The sequence below is a fragment of the Pleurodeles waltl genome, chromosome 11, assembly GCF_031143425.1.
Source record: "Pleurodeles waltl isolate 20211129_DDA chromosome 11, aPleWal1.hap1.20221129, whole genome shotgun sequence".
Taxonomy (NCBI): Eukaryota; Metazoa; Chordata; class Amphibia; order Caudata; family Salamandridae; genus Pleurodeles; species Pleurodeles waltl.
The window spans coordinates 507412172-507432306 of record NC_090450.1 but is presented as its reverse complement, the minus strand read 5'-3'; the positions used below and the strand labels follow the sequence as shown (position 1 = coordinate 507432306).

General features: G+C 43.7%; 1 protein-coding gene across 4 annotated transcripts in view; it reads right to left on the bottom strand.

The window, feature by feature from the left end:
- Window positions 1-20135, bottom strand: part of PARL (presenilin associated rhomboid like) — a 166469-nt gene that overhangs the window by 94357 nt on the left and 51977 nt on the right. For 2 of the 4 annotated variants that reach the window (XM_069213898.1, XM_069213897.1), the window contains one exon: window positions 18406-18548. In XM_069213898.1, coding sequence (XP_069069999.1) covers window positions 18406-18522 — 117 coding nt within the window. In that variant the 5' untranslated portion in view covers window positions 18523-18548. Of the gene's footprint in view, window positions 1-13072; window positions 13200-18361; window positions 18549-20135 lie in introns of those variants that run through there. The other 2 variants (XM_069213899.1, XM_069213896.1) reach the window with 2 other exon arrangements.

Sequence of the window (20135 nt, the reverse complement as noted above, 5' to 3'; positions counted from 1 at the left end):
TTACAAAAACTCCCCAGGAGAAAGTGTGTGACACTAGAAACAAAGAAAAAGAGTCCTCTGTAGGCCCCCAAAAACCAGAACAGGTGGGTGGGCCCCAAGACACAACCCAAAACAAAGGTGGGTACCAGGGTAAGAACTGGGATGCCACTAAGGCATGGTGCCACAACTGTAAACAGTCTGGGCACCACACCAAGGACACTTCTTGTCCCAAAACCAAACTCCAGAACAAAATTCCTGGGGTAACCAGTGTAGCCATGGGAGATGACTCCTCAGATGAGGAGGTCTTCCTAGCCTTCAACTGGAAACAGGGCCCAACAGGTGAGTTGGAGATCCCAGAGGGAAGCAGACACTTCCACCACCTACTGGTGAATGGAATCCCAACCACTGCCCTGAGAGACACTTGTGCCAGTCACACTATTGTGCATGACAGGCTGGTGCTCTCAAACCAGTACATCCCAGGTGAGACTGCCAGGGTAAGAGTTAGCCTAGACAGGGTCACTAAGAGGCCTGTGGCTTTAGTACCCATAGAAGTGGGTGGCACTCTTAGCTGGAGAAGGGTAGTAGTCAGTACCGACCTCCCCCTTGATTGTCTCCTTGGAAATGACTACCCAGAGGTTAGTCAGAGCCCAAGAGAGGAACTGGTCCAGTGCCAGTCCTCTCCCAAGGATTCTGGAAGTCCTGCCTCTGCAGTAAATGCAAGCAGGCCCCAGAAGAAGAAGAAAAGAAAACAGAGTAGGAAGGGTGGACAACCTTTAGCCAAGGTTACAGCAAGCCAGGGAGATTCTGCTCCAGTAGGGGAGGACTCCAAAAATGGCCCTGATAAAGTCCAACCTGACCCACAAGAAGTCCTGGCTAGTCAGGCAACTGTTAAACCTGAGTGGGTGGCTCCTCAGCTAACAGAAGAAAGAGTGGAAGAAGGGTGTTTACTACAAAATGTGGTAACCCCCCACTCTAATACAGCAGACAGGCACCCTGAACCCAAAGAAGCCTGTAACTTAGCCCCTTCCCTTGTAGGTGAAGAGCTAAAGGTGTGGTTCTGGGCACTGACAGCTGTCAGTGGCCTCTGCTGGGTGTTAGCCTTTATGGCTGCACTATCCTTGGCATGGTGGTCAGACCCCATGCCAAATAGCAAGTTAGGCCCCCTGACCCTGTTGGTCATGGTGGGGTTACTCCAGCTCTGGGTAACCTCTTTGGGTAAGCTAGGGATGACCCTGGCTAAGATAAGATTAGCAGAGGTGGATACCTCTAAACCCAAAATAAACAGAATGGGTGGAGACATTGAAGAGGCAGACAAGAGGCAATTCAGACTAGGTCCTATCACTGTGGAAGTGGGTCAGTTCCCCAAAGGGAATGACCTGAACAGAAGGATGTAAGGCAGAGTAGGCCCTGCAACTAACCAGCCTATTTCTCCTACTCTTCCTCGCCTGACAGACTAGGAAGACTCTCCCAGCTTGGGCTGAGTCTCCTGGCCTGTGGGCTGGGGGGGGCTTGTGTAAAGAAATGGCTCCCTGTTGCAGTTACCCCCCACTTTTTGCCTGATACTGATGCTGACTTGACTGAGAAGTGTGCTGGGACCCTGCTAACCAGGCCCCAGCACCAGTGTTCCTTCACCTAAAATGTACCATTGTATCCACAATTGGCACACCCTGGCATTCAGATAAGTCCCTTGTAACTGGTACTTCTAGTACCAAGGGCCCTGATGCCAAGGAAGGTCTCTAAGGGCTGCAGCATGTCTTATGCCACCCTGGAGACCTCTCACTCAGCACAGACACACTGCTTGCCAGCTTGTGTGTGCTAGTGAGGACAAAACGAGTAAGTCGACATGGCACTCCCCTCAGGGTGCCATGCCAGCCTCTCACTGCCTATGCAGTATAGGTAAGACACCCCTCTAGCAGGCCTTACAGCCCTAAGGCAGGGTGCACTATACCATAGGTGAGGGTACCAGGGCATGAGCATGGTACCCCTACAGTGTCTAAACAAAACCTTAGACATTGTAAGTGCAGGATAGCCATAAGAGTATATGGTCTGGGAGTCTGTCAAACACGAACTCCACAGAAACCATAATGGCTACACTGAAAACTGGGAAGTTTGGTATCAAACTTCTCAGCACAATAAATGCACACTGATGCCAGTGTACATTTTATTGTAAAATACACCACAGAGGGCACCTTAGAGGTGCCCCCTGAAACTTAACCAACTATCTGTGTAGGCTGACTGGTTCCAGCAGCCTGCCACACTAGAGACATGTTGCTGGCCCCATGGGGAGAGTGCCTTTGTCACTCTGAGGCCAGTAACAAAGCCTGCACTGGGTGGAGATGCTAACACCTCCCCCAGGCAGGAACTGTGACACCTGGCGGTGAGCCTCAAAGGCTCCCCCCTTTGTCACAGCCCAGCAGGGCACTCCAGCTTAGTGGAGTTGCCCGCCCCCTCCGGCCACGGCCCCCACTTTTGGCGGCAAGGCTGGAGGGAACAAAGAAAGCAACAAGGAGGAGTCACTGGCCAGTCAGGACAGCCCCTAAGGTGTCCTGAGCTGAAGTGACTCTAACTTTTAGAAATCCTCCATCTTGCAGATGGAGGATTCCCCCAATAGGGTTAGGATTGTGACCCCCTCCCCTTGGGAGGAGGCACAAAGAGGGTGTACCCACCCTCAGGGCTAGTAGCCATTGGCTACTAACCCCCCAGACCTAAACACGCCCTTAAATTTAGTATTTAAGGGCTACCCTGAACCCTAGAAAATTAGATTCCTGCAACTACAAGAAGAAGGACTGCCTAGCTGAAAAACCCCTGCAGAGGAAGACCAGAAGACGACGACTGCCTTGGCTCCAGAAACTCACCGGCCTGTCTCCTGCCTTCCAAAGATCCTGCTCCAGCGACGCCTTCCAAAGGGACCAGCGACCTCGACATCCTCTGAGGACTGCCCCTGCTTCGAAAAGACAAGAAACTCCCGAGGACAGCGGACCTGCTCCAAGAAAAGCTGCAACTTTGTTTCCAGCAGCTTTAAAGAACCCTGCAAGCTCCCCGCAAGAAGCGTGAGACTTGCAACACTGCACCCGGCGACCCCGATTCGGCTGGTGGCGATCCAACACTTCAGGAGGGACCCCAGGACTACTCTAAGACTGTGAGTACAAAAACCTGTCCCCCCTGAGCCCCCACAGCGCCGCCTGCAGAGGGAATCCCGAGGCTTCCCCTGACCGCGACTCTTTGAATCCTAAGTCCCGACGCCTGGGAGAGACCCTGCACCCGCAGCCCCCAGGACCTGAAGGACCGGACTTTCACTGGAGGAGTGACCCCCAGGAGTCCCTCTCCCTCGACCAAGTGGAGGTTTCCCCGAGGAACCCCCCCCTTGCCTGCCTGCAGCGCTGAAGAGATCCCTAGATCTCCCATTGACTTCCATTACAAACCCGACGCTTGTTTCTACACTGCACCCGGCCGCCCCCGCGCTGCTGAGGGTGAAATTTCTGTGTGGGCTTGTGTCCCCCCCGGTGCCCTACAAAACCCCCCTGGTCTGCCATCCGAAGACGCGGGTACTTACCTGCAAGCAGACCGGAACCGGGGCACCCCCTTCTCTCCATTCTAGCCTATGTGTTTTGGGCACCACTTTGAACTCTGCACCTGACCGGCCCTGAGCTGCTGGTGTGGTAACTTTGGGGTTGCTCTGAACCCCCAACGGTGGGCTACCTTGGACCAAGAACTAAGCCCTGTAAGTGTCTTACTTACCTGGTTAACCTAACAAATACTTACCTCCCCTAGGAACTGTGAAAATTGCACTAAGTGTCCACTTTTAAAACAGCTATTTGTGAATAACTTGAAAAGTATACATGCAATTTTGATGATTTGAAATTCCTAAAGTACTTACCTGCAATACCTTTCGAATGAGATATTACATGTAGAATTTGAACCTGTGGTTCTTAAAATAAACTAAGAAAAGATATTTTTCTATATAAAAACCTATTGGCTGGATTTGTCTCTGAGTGTGTGTACCTCATTTATTGTCTATGTGTATGTACAACAAATGCTTAACACTACTCCTTGGATAAGCCTACTGCTCGACCACACTACCACAAAATAGAGCATTAGTATTATCTCTTTTTGCCACTATCTTACCTCTAAGGGGAACCCTTGGACTCTGTGCATGCTATTCCTTACTTTGAAATAGCACATACAGAGCCAACTTCCTACAAAGTTGTATTTAAAATTTGTGGTACCTTGGGACTCCAGCTGGGCCAATCGTCCTGATATCACCATATCTTGAACCTTAATTTCTTTAAAAAATGGTAAACTGATTTACATCAAATCTCAAAACGCATATTTTCGGAGTTAAGATCTAGCTTCTGTCAAATTAGATGTAATTTTGTTTACCTGTTTTTGTCTCTATTGCCACCCATAATCCATACGGGAATTTACATGGGAAAAACGTGTTTTGGGACCCTCTTTTTTCAACCCTTTCTTGATGTATCAAACAAAACCTTGCCAGGAATGAGCAGAAGTAAATTAACTTTCTTTTATAGAAAGCTTCATCAAAATTTGTCAAACGGCACTGGAGTTATTAGCAAAACAAAACAATGCTCTTCCTACGAAAACTGTATGTCACAGTGGCGGTTAAAATTAGGTCAGCGTTTCCATAGGAAATGCCTTTTTTGTTTTGCTAATAACTTTTTCACCGTTTGATGAATCTTCACAAAACCTTCCAAAAAAGTACTTTTTTTTTTGCCTAGTTTGTGCATGGAAAGTTTCAGGGTGATTCGCCAAGCAGGGACCAAGAAAAAGGTGGCGGTCTCAAAAAGGAAAATCCCCACACTTTTTCCATAAACTTTTTTAAGACGCACTACCACAAAAACAGCTGAATGGAATTACACCAAATATGGCAAGAAGCTAGATTTTGGTCCAGAAAGTGTGCTTTTTGGGGATTTGGTTTAAATCCATTCAGTAGTTTCTGAGAAATTAGGGTTAAAATGTTTGGGTATGTGGGCAGTTGGTGTCCAGATCTGCTCTAAATGGCCAATTTGAAGAAGAATAGTGATTCCTGAATGGTTGGTGACAACCTGAACAATGTGTTTTGGCAGCCAATGCAAGACTCAGTGAGGTGGTCCCTGTGTATTGTAACTTAATATAAGAAAATACATAAGGGGCTGGGTAAGTACAACCAAGACCCCAAAGGAGTGTGTGTTGGGGGAAAGGAAAGTTGTTCCAGAGGCAACCCCTCCCACACACACACACACACACACACACACACACACACACACAAACACACCACCCTTATTGGCTGGACACAAAATGGAACATGCTGTGGCAGCCTTTACAAGACTTTGGGACATAGACCCCATTGAAATGCAGGGTAGTGAATGGTTCTAGGGGTCACAAAAAAGAGCATTTATAAAGGGTGATAACACTGTTTAGTTACAATCTAAACCATTTGTCGGTGTGAAATGTGGGGTGTTCTAAGGTGATTTTACCCTGTGAAAAATTCAGACCATCTGTCGGGATTTAATGAATCAGTTTTGAGAGAAAACCCTCATGAGTTTCTCAGAGAGGTTATAGAAGGTGCCACACAAGCTAAATGAGAGCATACTTTTAAACTCACTGAAACATGCATGTTCAACACCTGCACCAGACTGCCAGTTAACTCCCCAGTGATCAACAGTTACCATGTTCTAATGACTAGCTAGAATATTAATATTCTGAAATTTTGACAAAAGTGTGGCACATCTGAACACCAGTTTGATGGAATCAAAGCATTTTCTACTGAGGATGCTACAGTAAATGAGGAAATTAGATGGCTTCAAAACAAAAACAAAACAAAAAAATCGCAATAGATGTCCATCGGACAACAAATAGCTCAAACGTAGCCAAATATTACACAAATATAGCCCAGGTATAACCCAATGAGAGAAGTGTGCAAAATGCTTAAAATGTTTTTATTTTGCAGTTTTATATAGTGCAGACGTGACCCGAAGGCTCTGGGTTGCTGTATGTGAGATTCAGTTACATTGCAAAAGGACACATTCATTTTGGTTTCAGGCATGATGAGATTATGCGATTTGGCCAGGATGTTGAGCCGATACCGAAACTCAAACCTGGTTTCTCAGTTGCAGAGTGTGAAGCTCCAGCCGTAATGCCCAGTCCTTCCCCCTATTTATAACAAATAATCAAGTGATCAACTCGATAAAAGCATAAAGATAGTAAGTAATTTAGGGCCAGATGTAGGAAACTCCAATTTTGCGACTTGCAAATTGCGAGTCTGACCGACTCGCAATTTGCAACTCGCAAAATTGGATGCAGAAAGGTGTCTCAGACACCTTCTGCGACTCGCTATGGGGTCGCAAAGACCCACCTCATCAATATTCATGAGGTGGGTCGCAGTTTGCGACCCCATAGCGAGTCCCTGCACTCACAGGGATGGTGGCCTGCTGTAGTCAGCAGACCTCAATGTCTGTGACTGCTTTGTAAATAAAGCAGCTTTTTTTTTTCATTTTGCAGCCCGTTTTCCTTAAAGGAATCTAGGAATCTAGGCACCAGGGATCATTTTTTTTTTTTTAGGTGAGGAGCGACCCACTATTGGTCGCTCCCCTAGGGGGCAAATTATATTTAGGCCATTTCAGCCCCCCTTGTGGGCAAATTGGCCTATTTTGATGAGGCCAATCTGCCCCCAAGGGGGACAGAAACCACTAGACACCAGGGAGTTTTTTATTTTTACGTGAATTTCACGCAAGGGGAGCGACCCCTTAGGCAAGGGTCGCATCCCTGGGGGGAAAATTTATTTTAGGCCATTTCTGCCCCAGCCTATTTTGATTAGGCCGATCTGCCCCCAAGGGGGACAGAAACCACTAGACACCAGGGAGTTTTTTTTTTATGTGAATTTCACACAAGGGGAGCGACCCCTTAGGCAAGGGTCACTCTCCTGGGGGGATAATTTATTTTAGGCCATTTCTGCCCCCCTTGGGGGCAGATCAGCCTATTTTGATTAGGCCGGTCTGCCCCCAAGGGGGGCAGAAACCACTACGCACCGGGGATTTTTTTTTTTTTTTTTTTTTTTTTTTTTTTTTTTACAGATGGGGAGCGACCCCTTGGACAAGGGTCGCTCCCCTGGAGGGGAAAATTGTATTTAGGCTATTTCTGCCACCTTTGGGGGCAGATCGGCCGATTTTTGCTACGCCAATCTGCCCCCAAGGGGGGCAGAAACCACTAGGCACCGGGGATTTTTTTTTTGGCGCCAATGTCACGCAGGGGGAGCGACCCCGTAGGCATGGGTCGCTCCCGGGGGGAGGGGTACATTTATTTTAGACCATTTCCGCCCCCCTTGGGGGCAGATCGGCCTATTGTGCTTAGGCCGATCTGCCCCCAGGGGGGGCAGAAACCTCTAAGCGCCAGGGCATATTTTTTTTTGTGTTTTTTTTGTTTGTTTGTTTGTTTGTTTTTTTAGAGATGGGGAGTGACCCATTAGGCAAGGGTCGCTCCCCTGGGGGGCAAATTGTATTTAGACCATTTCTGCTCTCCTTGGGGGCAGATTGGCCGATTTTCAGTCAATCTGCCCCCAAGGTGGCAGCAACCACTAGGCACCGGGGATTTTTTTTTTTTTGCGCCAATGTCACGCAAGGGGAGCGACCCCGTAGGCAAGGGTCGCTCCCGGGGAGGGGTTGGGGGGGCAAATTTATTTTAGGCCATTTCTGCTCCCCCTGGGGTCGGCTGAGCTAGAGGCCAAAATCCACAGGTAGGCACTTTGCAAAAAACACCTCTGTTTTCTGTGAAAAATTGTGATGTGTCCACGTTGTGTTTTGGGCCATTTCCTTTGGTGGGCGCTAGGCCTACCCACACAAGTGAGGTACTATTTTTATCGGGAGACTTGGGGGAACGCTGGGTGGAAGGAAATTTGTGGCTCCTCTCAGATTCCAGAACTTTCTGTCACCGAAATGAGAGGAAAAAGTGTTTTTTGTTGGCCAAATTTTGATGTTTGCAAAGGATTCTGGGTAACAGAACCTGGTCAGAGCCCCACAAGTCACCCCATCTTGGATTCCCCTGGGCTTCTAGTTTTCAAAAATGCGCTGGTTTGCTAGGTTTCCCCAGGTGCCGGCTGAGCTAAAGGCCAAAATCCACAGGTAGGCACCGTTTTCTGTCAAAAATTGTGATGTGTCCACGTTGTGTTTAGGGGCATTTCCTGTTGCAGGTGCTAGGCCTACCCACACAAGTGAGGTATCATTTTTATTGGGAGACTTGGGGGAACGCTGGGTGGAAGGAAATTTGTGGCTCCTCTCAGATTCCAGAACTTTCTGTCACCAAAATGTGAGGAAAATGTGTTTTTTTAGCCAGATTTTGAGGTTTGCAAAGGATTCTGGGTAACAGAACCTGGTCAGAGCCCCACAAGTCACCCCATCTTGGATTCCCCTAGGTCTCTAGTTTTAAAAAATGCGCAGGTTTGGTAGGTTTCCCTAGGTGCCGGCTGAGCTAGAGGCCAAAATCTACAGGTAGGCACTTTGCAAAAAACACCTCTGTTTTCTTTAAAAAAAATGTGATGTGTCCACGTTGTGTTTTGGGGCATTTCCTGTCGCGGGCGCTAGGCCTACCCACACAAGTGAGGTATAGTTTTTATCGGGAGACTTGGGGGAACATAGAATAGCAAAACAAGTGTTATTGCCCCTTGTCTTTCCCTACATTTTTTCCTTCCAAATATAGAAGAGTGTGTAGAAAAGACATCTATTTGAGAAATGCCCTGTAATTCACATGCTTGTATGGTCACCCCGGAATTCAGAGATGTGCAAATAACCACTGCTCCTCAACACCTTATCTTGTGCCCATTTTGGAAATACAAAGGTTTTCTTGATAGCTATTTTTCACTCTTTATATTTCAGCAAATGAATTGCTGTATACCCAGTATAGAATGAAAACGCACTGCAGGGTGCAGCTCATTTATTGGCTCTGGGTACCTAGGGTTCTTGATGAACCTACAAGCCCTATATATCCCCGCAACCAGAGGAGTCCAGCAGACGTAACGGTATATTGCTTTCGAAAATCTGACATCGCAGGAAAAAGTTACAGAGTATAACATAGAGAAAAATTGCTGTTTTTATCACCTCAATTTCAATATTTTTCTTTTTCATTTGTTATTTTCTGTAGGAAACCCTTGTAGGATCTACACAAATGACCCCTTGCTGAATTCAGAATTTGGTCTACTTTTCAGAAATGTTTAGGTTTCTGGGATCCAGCATTGGTTTCACACCCATTTCTGTCACTGACTGGAAGGAGGCTGAAAGCACAAAAAATTGTAAAAATGGGGTATGTCCCAGTAAAATGCCACATTTGTGTTGAAAAATTGGGTTTTCTGATTCAAGTCTGCCTGTTCCTGAAAGCTGGGAAGCTGGTGATTTTAGCACTGCAAACCCTTTGTTGATGCCATTTTCAGGGAAAAAACCACAAGCCTTCTTCTGCAGCCACTTTTCCCCATTTTTTTTTTAAAAAAACGACATTTTCACTGTATTTTGGCTACTTTCTTGGCCTCCTTCAGGGGAACCCACAAAGTCTGGGTACCTCTAGAATCCCTAGGATGTTGGAAAAAAAAGGACGCAAATTTGGCTTGGCTAGCTTATGTGGACAAAAAGTTATGAGGGCCTAAGCGCGAACTGCCCCAAATAGCCAAAAAAAGGCCTGGCACAGGAGGGGGAAAAGGCCTGGCAGCGAAGGGGTTACAACACTGTGGGGGGGAAGTAGAGCTCACATTTTAAACATACAAAAACAACAGAAATGCACCTGCTATATTTAGAGCTATCTCAAGTAACTATAACTCGTGACTTCACCATGCACTGCTAATTGCTCCACAAATTACAACACTCATGATATTTTTCATAACATCATTGATAATATCAAAGTAATATTTTCTGTAAAATGCATGCATGGCGGGGGCGTGAGCCATAGTAACCTTAGGGCACAAGTTATAGTTACTTGAGATAACTAACTATAACAGGTGAATTTCTATGGTTTTGTATGTTTAAAATGTGACACTGTAACCTTTGTTTTTATTAAGTGAAATATATAAAATTAACTACTGGTGTAGTTATAGTTAGGAACTAGTTCCCACAGGAAAAGCATTTTTGATTTTGCTAATAACTTTGGCACCGTTAGATAAATCTTCACGAAAATTTCAAAACTAGTTTTCCACTCACTTCACCTGCTGTCTGGACAGTTTTCAGGTGATTCATCAAGTAGTCGCTGAGAAAAAGGGGATTCCCAAAACGCGTTTTCTCCATGTAATTTCCCATAAGGATTTTAGACACAACTACTGCCCAAACCACTGGACAGAATTGGAATTACACCAGATTTGACAGAAAGCGAGAGCTTGGTCCAGTAAGATATGTTTTGTAATTTGGTCTAAATTTGTTCAATAGTTTTGGAGTTATTAAGGAAAAAAAGATTTATGTACATCTAGAGACATGGATCCACTCTGGATCCACTGCGGCACATCTGCGGATCCACACGCCAACAGCAATGCCGTGCTTGGCTGGCCAGAACCCTAGCGAAAATTTGCGGCTGCCATTTTGTGTATCAGCGCTCAGTCCCATGGGAGGGGGGAAATAAAGATGAAATAAGATATAAGGGGTCAGAATAGAGGTATCCAGAACCCATAGAACTAATGGAGGGGTCTTTGCGGGAGCTCTCATCAGCAACAAATGACCCCAAAACACTGTTTTTGGGGACACGTGAGGATCCACAGACCCTCCACAGCACTAAGTGCAGTCCCTGTGTGAATCCATGACAGATCGGCCAATTCAGACGCAATAAAAAAAAAAATACACCCCTCACAGACCTACTGACACACACACACACACACTCACAGTCACAAATCCACAAAACTACTACTATACCCAGTCAGATCCACACAGCCACTCACACACCCACACAGCCACTTGCACACCCAATGATAGATCTACACAGCCATTCATACACCCACTCACGCACCCCCAAAACCATGCCCACACTCACTTACAGACCCCTAACACCACTCACACACCCACTCACATAACCACTCACATAACCACAGACTCACTTACACACAGTCATACACTCATACACTCACATACCTACTCATACGGCCACTCACACACCCATTCACAGACCTAGAGTGTGGGGTTGGCTGCAAGCAGAGGGTTGACCGCAGGCCAGGCCCTGTGGCTAACTCTCTGCTGAAGGCTGTGTGCAATTTGGGGTTGGTTGTATGCAGGGGTTTGGCTGAAGGCCCTGCAGCGCCCCCCCCCCCCCCACCACCACCACACACAGTCAAAGGCCATGTGCAGCGTGCATGCGGCAGAGACTGGATTAACGTATTAAATATTGCTTTATGTTAAAATAACCCCTAGAAATTTACTGAAAAAACAAAGTATACAGGGATTTTATAGTTAGGAAACAGAATTAAAACAAATCTTAAGAAATTCACTAAGAAACAAAGGTTACAGGGATGTTATAGTTAGGCTTAGATTTTATAGACACAAAACCATTGAAACTCAGAGGTTCTAGTTATACTTAGCTCAGAAAACTATAACTTGTGCCCTAAGGTAACTATAACACCCACCCTCGCCATGCACTGCTAATTAACCCACATATTACATTGATGACATCATTGATAAAATAACTGCAACATTTGCAATAAAACTATTGATGAGAAAACTGTACGTGGGAAGGGCGTGAGTTATAGTTACCTTGGGTTTTATCAGGGCTAGCTATTTTTAGGGCGACTGGCCTACCATGGTGAGAGAGCACAAACTGGCAAAGAACATGCTTTCTGTTCATTCATAAAGTGAATGAGTAATAGAGATTCCTTTAAATCTTGCTTTCATCTTCTCACATTTGCTCTGTGTTCAAAGACAGAGGTCAAATGTCAGCGTATGTCTTAGAAAACAAAAACTGCTGCTTATATTATCCTGGAGACTAGTGTTTACTTTTCTTTCTCTGACAGCAAAGTTAGAGGATTTTATAATGTGAACTGTCCAACAACCATGCTGGGCACACAACATTTAGATAGCTTGTAAATTAACTGTTCAAATATTTCAAAACATATTTCAGTGGTCAGGAAAGCACTTTTTTCTAAGCTTGAAGTAAAATGGAACTAAAGATTTTAATAGAATAACCCCAAGTGGTAACCCTGGGGAATCACCCCTTGATTCACTGATAGCGTTGGACTTTGGCATGCACGGCTGCCTGCGACGGCTACGCCTCCTGTTCTTTGGGGGATTCGTACTCTGGAGGGCACCTCCCCAGCATGTGCAAATTCACTGCTCTCCTACCGCTATTGGCCAAATGAAGAGTGGTCATTCTCTGGGGCAGGCGCCCAGCTCCTCTACCCGCTACCTGGTTGCAGGATGCTGCTTACTGTCAGGAGGAACTGGACATATGCCTATACGGTCCCAGCTGAAGGATATTTGGGCTCTGCTGGTGGCCTATCTGATGATGCAGCAGAATGCAGACCTCAGTGATGGGCACGCTAACTCTGAGGGGGTGCCCCTTGTACTTTGGACCATGTCTGACAGGCATCAGGCTCAGTCTCCCTGCCTTCCCCTGGGGCCATCAGCAAGCCTGTGAGCCCCCACTGCACACACCAAGTGGAGTTGGATTATAGACGTGCTTTATGTTGTACTGCTGGGGACTGAATAAAATATTTGCCTAGGATCACATAGTTTGCCAAACGTTTATGATTTAAAAGCATTACAATTAGGTCAAGTTCTCATAACATTTTTCAGATTTTAAGAGGCCTGGTAACCCTTAGTGTTTATTGTTTGGCTAGGACCTTTTTCTGTTTTTCATTATTTTTTTCAGACTCAAGAATCAGACGCAAACTTCATTCCCTGAGGATTGCTAAGGGTTCACAAGTCAGACCTCTCAACTTCTTACTTGTCAACTCTTGGTTTCTAAAATAGAGTCAGAAGACAGCAGAACAAAGAAAGGGTACTACAGTACCCAACCACCACTTGAAGTGTCAGGGACTAACAAATCAGAAATCCAACTTATTAATCATGCAAACGTTTTCAATTTGACCTACAGGGGTGCCTTTGAGGGACCTCTAACTTTGGGACAAGTGTCAGTGTGTTCTCACCATGCTCCTTGCAAGGCATTTTTCCATAACTGCAGGACATGAGCACTTTGACAGAATCTTGTAATGAATGACAACTGAGTATTTTTTCTCCTGCAACAGCCAATCAGAGTTCTAGTCTTGCAGCTTCCTAAGAGACAACAGGAAAAAATGCTTCCTTGTTCAATCAGATTTCTTACATTTTATAAATCTAGACATGCAGATAATTTATGAGACTCAACCAGCTAATATGTCAAAACTACTGACCAGATTTACACCAAATCAATAAAAGCACACTTTCTGAATACAGTAATGCTTTTATTCTACGTTTGGTGTACATTCGTTCAGAGGTTCAAGCTGTAGTAGTGAGAAAAATTTCCATTAGGAGTTAAAATGGTAAAAACACCACATTTTTCACCCTCTTAGCTTTGTCCCCCAGAGAATGGATTACCATACTGAAGCTTAACTGAATGAACTAGTAAATTGCCAATTTTTACAAATCGTCTAAAGGGTCAATAAATTTAGGCAAATCAAAAAATGCCTTTTCAATGTAAAGTGCATCTAAACCATAACTACACAATAGCAACCACCACTGATATATATTAATTAATATCTATAAAAAAAATCATTACATTTGCCTGCAATGTTGCACTGGGATGATCTATCTGCAATGGTGACTCTGTATGAACTGAATGCGTTGTAATGACTTGTGTTGTAGTATCCATATGGTAGTGACATACCACAATCTTATGACTTTTCAGGATTTGAAGGAAGAGTTGTCTTGGAAGGCATCAGGAAGCTAAGATGTATTATGCAGGAAGTGGGAGTTGACATATTTAGTTTGGGCTCATTCATGAGAGGGGTCATGACATCCAATGCTTTCCTGGTTGGGGGAAGAGTGGAGAACACAAGAAGGTTGCAGGACTGGGTGACGGATTAAAACCTGGAAGAAGTTCAACTTTAAAACGGTGACTGATGTTGCCTCTTTGTAACTGAAAAGCATTGAACTAACACAATTCTCAACAAAGTGTCCTTACATATAAGGTAAAAGAATCTTTTGTCTTAAAAGGTACCAACTTTTAAGGGCATGAAGGTGTGAATAAGCCCACGCAACATCAAACGCAGAGGCTGTCTTTCCACTGGAGGAAGGCATTTGAGATGATTTTTTGTTCAGAGCAACAAAGAAATAAAATTATGATTTTTGCATTTGTTTGATATGTACTTTTTGGGCTTTTTTTGATTTGTACAGACACTCATGATCTCTGTTTATGAAGAGAGTTGATTGGCTCTTTACAGTTGAAATGGTTTCTGCGATCAACCCTCACAGGAGTAATTTTATTTTGTGAAGATCTTGTAGGCCTTTTGGAGTACGTAATGGCTTCTTTATATCGGTTTGTTATTAGGTATGTAACAGAAGCACAAATGAATGCAGGAGAAGCAATTATACAGTATTTGCTTCCTGGCTGGACGGCACTAAAGATTCCACACATACAAAAAGTAGAGCTGTGAATTCTCATTGCCTTTAGATGTGCTCTAGACTGTTGAATGGATAAAGACTGACAACGTTTCGCCTACTTTTCTGGACTTCTCCAAGAAATGCAGTTTGATGCAATGTTATTGGTAGCTGCTTAGTACAATAAAGAAAGAAAATGTATAATTATTATTCTTATTAGCTAGAATCTTAGTTTTCTGTGTTGAAAACAAGGACATTTTACATGTCACTGCTTTGCACTGCCCTTCTGTTCAGCCATTTTCCACTAACCTAATCATGTTCACTTTTTCATTAAGTATATTTCTTAGGTCAATTTTAAATATAGCCAAACATGTCTTCTGTCAAGTCCCATCATTTTAGATCTAAACATACATTTAAATATTCTCACCTCTTCCCTTTATTTATACACCAAACATATGGTAAAAGCCATTATGTTTCCATTCTTTTCTATCACAAAATTATCTTCCTCCACCACTTTAGAAAACACACAGCAATACCCTTGCATGATAAAAACCTTGCACTACTGTGGTGTTCCTCCTCCAGGCATGGGCAGATCTGTCTTCTGCTTCCGGAGAGTGGACTTGAGAGACTACAAGTTAGGCTAGATAGGCTGTTCCTTTTCTACCTATTCTTCCTGAAAAAGAGGCCACTGATCTTCTCTGGAACAAGATTATTTTTCTTTCTGGAACCCACAAGTGATCATGTAAATCATTCATTCACCACTATTTTTATGTGACAATAAATCTGGCAATTTGTTTTTGATGTAAATAAATATTACTCGTTATACTACAAATATATTCTTAGTATGAGAGAAAAGGGCTGGTATGGAAGGTTGCTATTCCCAGAAAAAATAAATTTACTCAAGCTGAATGAGTAGAGAGCCTCAAAGAAAAACATTATTTTTTAAGGAGATAAAGAAATCTAGGACCATGTCCACAATATTTAGCTCATCCTATTCACAGAACTAGTAGTCGCAGGTATTTTGTATCATAGTTTATAGCTAAAGAAGTGGGGAATCTGGTTGGCAAACATTTTCCATGCCCCGTTACTAATGCAAATATATTTGTACACCAAAAAGGTTGGATTATGGTTCAGATAAGATTTTAAAGAGGCTCCAACAGATCAAATGTTTGTTGCTCTGACTATAACCCACAGGAATCTGATTTGCCTTTAATAAGGTTGCTTCTAGGGTGTCAATTTTTATGTCACCTTTTCTACTGACATGCCTCATCCTGGTTTAATAAAATCTAAGGCTTTATTTTAATATGTTTCATGTTATGAAGGCTGTGTTAATTTACGTTTAAAATATGCTTAGGGATTACAAATACATGATCACTTTATCTCCCAGTGCCTCCCAAAAAAGTAAATGTCTCCTTGTGTTACGTAACTGGTGCTCATGTAAAGTGCTTCAGTACCTTCCAGTCAAGTTCGCGCAATATAAAAACTGCAAAAAAGAGAGCATGCATTGCTCATTTTTTTTTTACTAAACAATGACATGTATGGTGCTAAGGTGTGTCAAGTTGCCACAATATTTTATCATTACCTTGCACATGTATATCTCATGAGCTATAGTTCCACATTAAACTAAAAACTAAGAACAACTTGGGCCCCAAGATTAAAAAACAAAATAAGGTGAAATATATAAATCCCAGATAAAGCATCTGTAAAACGACTTCATCTGCTGCCGAGGGAAGCTAGAACGACTGATGAGCATTCAGCCCAAGAACTGGGAACAGTGAACATTTGGATTGCGTTCTTCCCAACAACCCTGAGAAATGATACGGGACTGATATGAACGACTAGAAATCAGGAAATAATATTGTGGGTGCAGGGGAAACTGCAAGCCCCTTCTTAAAATATTTGGGAGATATATTTACGTTCCTACTAATTGACTGTGCAAATGCTTTAATTATCACCATAATTGCCAGTAATTTTCTTAACTCTAGGTGAATGTGTAGTAAAGAGTTTTACCAATATGATCGTGCTTGTTTCTAGCCTTCCAGAACCCAAAGTGGGGGCTCCACATAAACGACACTGCATGATTTTCTAGATTTCTTGGAAAAGCCTTGATACTGACTCAGTCTGTATACTTTAGCGTACATAGGGTCAGTGAGCACCCTGTCTGTTTTCCCAGCTCTTCTGGCCCACAGTTTAACTAAAAGAGTTCCAAGGCCACAAGAAGCCACGAAACACCAATGTTCAAATCACTCAGTCGACCTCAAGATTGGCTGACTTGCCATCAGTCCCCTAGTAGCTGTTTGTAGTAAGGATGCTATGCTTCAGTCACCATGACATCCACGTTTAAGTTACAGCCTTTATCAGACTCCAGTATACTCACTAACTCTATGAACACCTGTTTCCCTCCTCGGGTGCAAACTGTTTTGCTGTGCCCTCAGTATGGCACACGTGTTGCAGGAGCTGGGCCTCCTCAAACCGGCTAGCGCATGGAGTTCGCTCTCTAAAGACTTCAAGCCTACATTCTAAGGAGCCTGGGATTACCAATGTAGTATTCTAACACCCAGTATTACTGGCATGTGGCTTTCAGTAATTTCAGGAAAAATGAATACCATAGCATTATGACACTCCGTGAGCAGTCTCTCTGAGAAATGAGGAATCACAGCTGTAATCCAATTTATTGCAGCAGACTGTTGCCACCATTCCCATTTCTTGATGGTTTCTCTTTCGGAAATGTCAATAGTATTGGCTGGTGATTTGTTTGGAGAGGCAGGAGGGATAATGGGCATGCAGTATTCAAATGGAACGTTAGATTCCTGGATGAGGAATTCCTTTTAACTTCTAATCAGTAGCAGCTCGTGGGGATTTCTGGGGGTAGGGATTGGGGGGGGGGGCATTAATACATTATTAAAATGTATGAAAGAAAAAAAAACTACCTTCTCTGCTGGGCGCTGCTCCTCTCTCCCGCGTCGTTGCTCCAGGCACAGGCTACCAGCCTGCCCTGCACCAATCCTGACGCTGCTAAGCCAGGGCACTCCCAGGCAGACTGGAAGCCTGTGCAGATGGTCGACCAAACATACATGGACAGTGAGAGGGAGTGCTGTGCACTACCCCTCAGTGCACGTCACCCCGTGGCCCCAACACTTTCAAAGAAAGGGATAATAAACGTAGCTTATTATCTTTTTCTTTGAAAGGTTTTGCAGCTGCTGGTGGGAGGTGGGGGGGAGGGGGGGGCGTAGCTCCTCCACCCTTATGGAGGAGCCGACCCTGCTTCTAACGCAACCCTTTAAAGCTTGGACAATCATACACACAACAGAAAACATGCAACAACAGCGCTGCCTGGCTAATTGTGTCTTAGTACTAGGACAACCTGTGTCTGGGTAACAGTGCACTTTATGAATGTATTTTCAACATAATAACGATAATACAAATCTTCTAAAATAATTTGGCATAACAGCTGGGCACTGCACAGAAAACAAGCAATAGAATCATAATTCCAAACTTCAAGTAGTGTGTTGCCTCGTCCCTCAAGTACATAAGAGAAAGAAGTTTGATTTGAGAAATGGTCAGGACATAACCTCAGTTATCAGTCTCCTCATACAATAGCTCATTAAGAAATGTTTTCTTGACAAAGAAATGTCTGAAAGGAGTGTTTTAAATTCTCTAATTTTGTTAAGCACAAATGGGGATTTTAGCAGCTCTGACAAGTTTGGTTTTATTATTTTGGAGTGCCATACTTCCCAAATTGACTTGTGTACCTTCTCCCAGAAGGTTCAAAACCGGAGTCAGTAACAAATTTAGTATTGCATAGTAGACACATATTAGATAGTTGAAAATACAGCAAGCACTTTACGGCCATATCTTACCCCAACAGTAAAAACAAAAGGTTTAAATAGACGCTTCACTGAACTGGAGGTTGTCTGAAAGATGGCCTCCTGTAATGGTGGAGCAATTTTATTTCTAAAAACCTCAGCTGTCTTCTCGGACTTTCGAGCTTCAACATTTTTGGGTGCTTTCCGAAATCCATGTCTTTGCTGGGTGAAAAATGTAAACCTGAGAAAGAAAATGTAAAGTTAAGAAATATTTTTAAATCTAACCAAATTTAACATATAGCAACAAAACTGAAAACGTGTGCAACAATCCCATTTTTATTTGTCTGAGGTACCCCCCCCCCCAAAAGTAATCTTTAATTTAGTTATCATAGGTGTTATAGTAAACATTAAAATGTAAGGATTTTTGTGTTTCCCACATTCACGTAAAATGTTTAGAGGTAATCTTGGACGTTTTACAATGTGAGCTCTGCAAATTAATATGATCAACTCATCTACACAGACCACAACTCTACTTCCATTTACTGCTGTAATCTTTGTGATGCAAGAAAGAGTGCTTTCATGGGAGCAACAACCACTGCAGAGACCCCCTCAAATAGGGAAGATGCAGGGCAAGAATGACAGACTTAATGCTTACATTATTATACAGGTAATACCTATTTTAACAAACTTTATATTCGGAGTTTTTATCATCCGGTTTTCTCAAATGTATTTTACACTCAGATTACTTGTAACAGGTTTTAGAAACTCCGAGTTATTATAAATCTTATAGACCTTTTAAAAGAAGCAAATGTGGTCCATGTTTCTGAGGCTAAATCGGAAAGAAAATTAAATACGGGTGTGAATGACCTCAAAGGGGAATTCCAAAACAGGTGGGATGTTTTCAAAGAATGTAATGGGCAAACTAAAACATAAATGGCCCAAATAACAAATAGGAGTCACAAGTCTACTGTAGCAGTTGGAAATGGGATCTTCCAATTTTTTGTGGATTATCGATCTCAAGAGTACAGCTGGAGAGCTACAAAAATCAAGGATTTCCAGGACTAACGGCACTAGGCTAAGTTACATGACAGAGTATAGTGGGTGGGATGTTTTCAAAGATTGTAATGTGCACACTAAAACATAAATGGCCCAAATAACAAATAGGAGTCACAAGTCTACTGTAGCAGTTGGAAATGGGATCTTCCACTTTTTTGTGGATTATCGATCTCAAGAGTACAGCTGGAGAGCTACAAAAATCAAGGATTTCCAGGACTAACGGCACTAGGCTAAGTGAAATGACAGAGTATAGTGGGTGGTACCAGAGGGCCCTGTATCCACATCTCCTGAATTCTTCATGTTTCCAGTGTGTCTGGAGAAAAATGCACATGAGACATGGGCATGGAGAGACCACGGGAACTGGACGCCACACATCCTCCGACGTGTGGGGGGAATCCCTTTATCATTCAAGACAAGACTATCCATGAGCAATGCACCAAAAGCCCACCTAAGCCACCTCCATTGATGTGGGAGCTGAATTTCAAAATGATTGTTACCGAGGATGCAGAAGCTTCCTCAGTGCCCCACTGGTGTTTGAAAGTCTGCATGTTGCGAGTGGAGAATACTGCAGGAGTGCAGCTTCATCCTGGTGCTGCATGAACCATGTGACTACATCACAGCAATGTGCCATTTGTGGGTACCCATGTACAGGAACTGCACAAGTCCCCATGTCACTTATATTGTCTAAATCCATGGTGTAACTAACAATGTGCCGGGCCTGTGAATGGGAAAAGCCTGAACTGTGATCTGACTGGGAACAAGTGGCTATGGC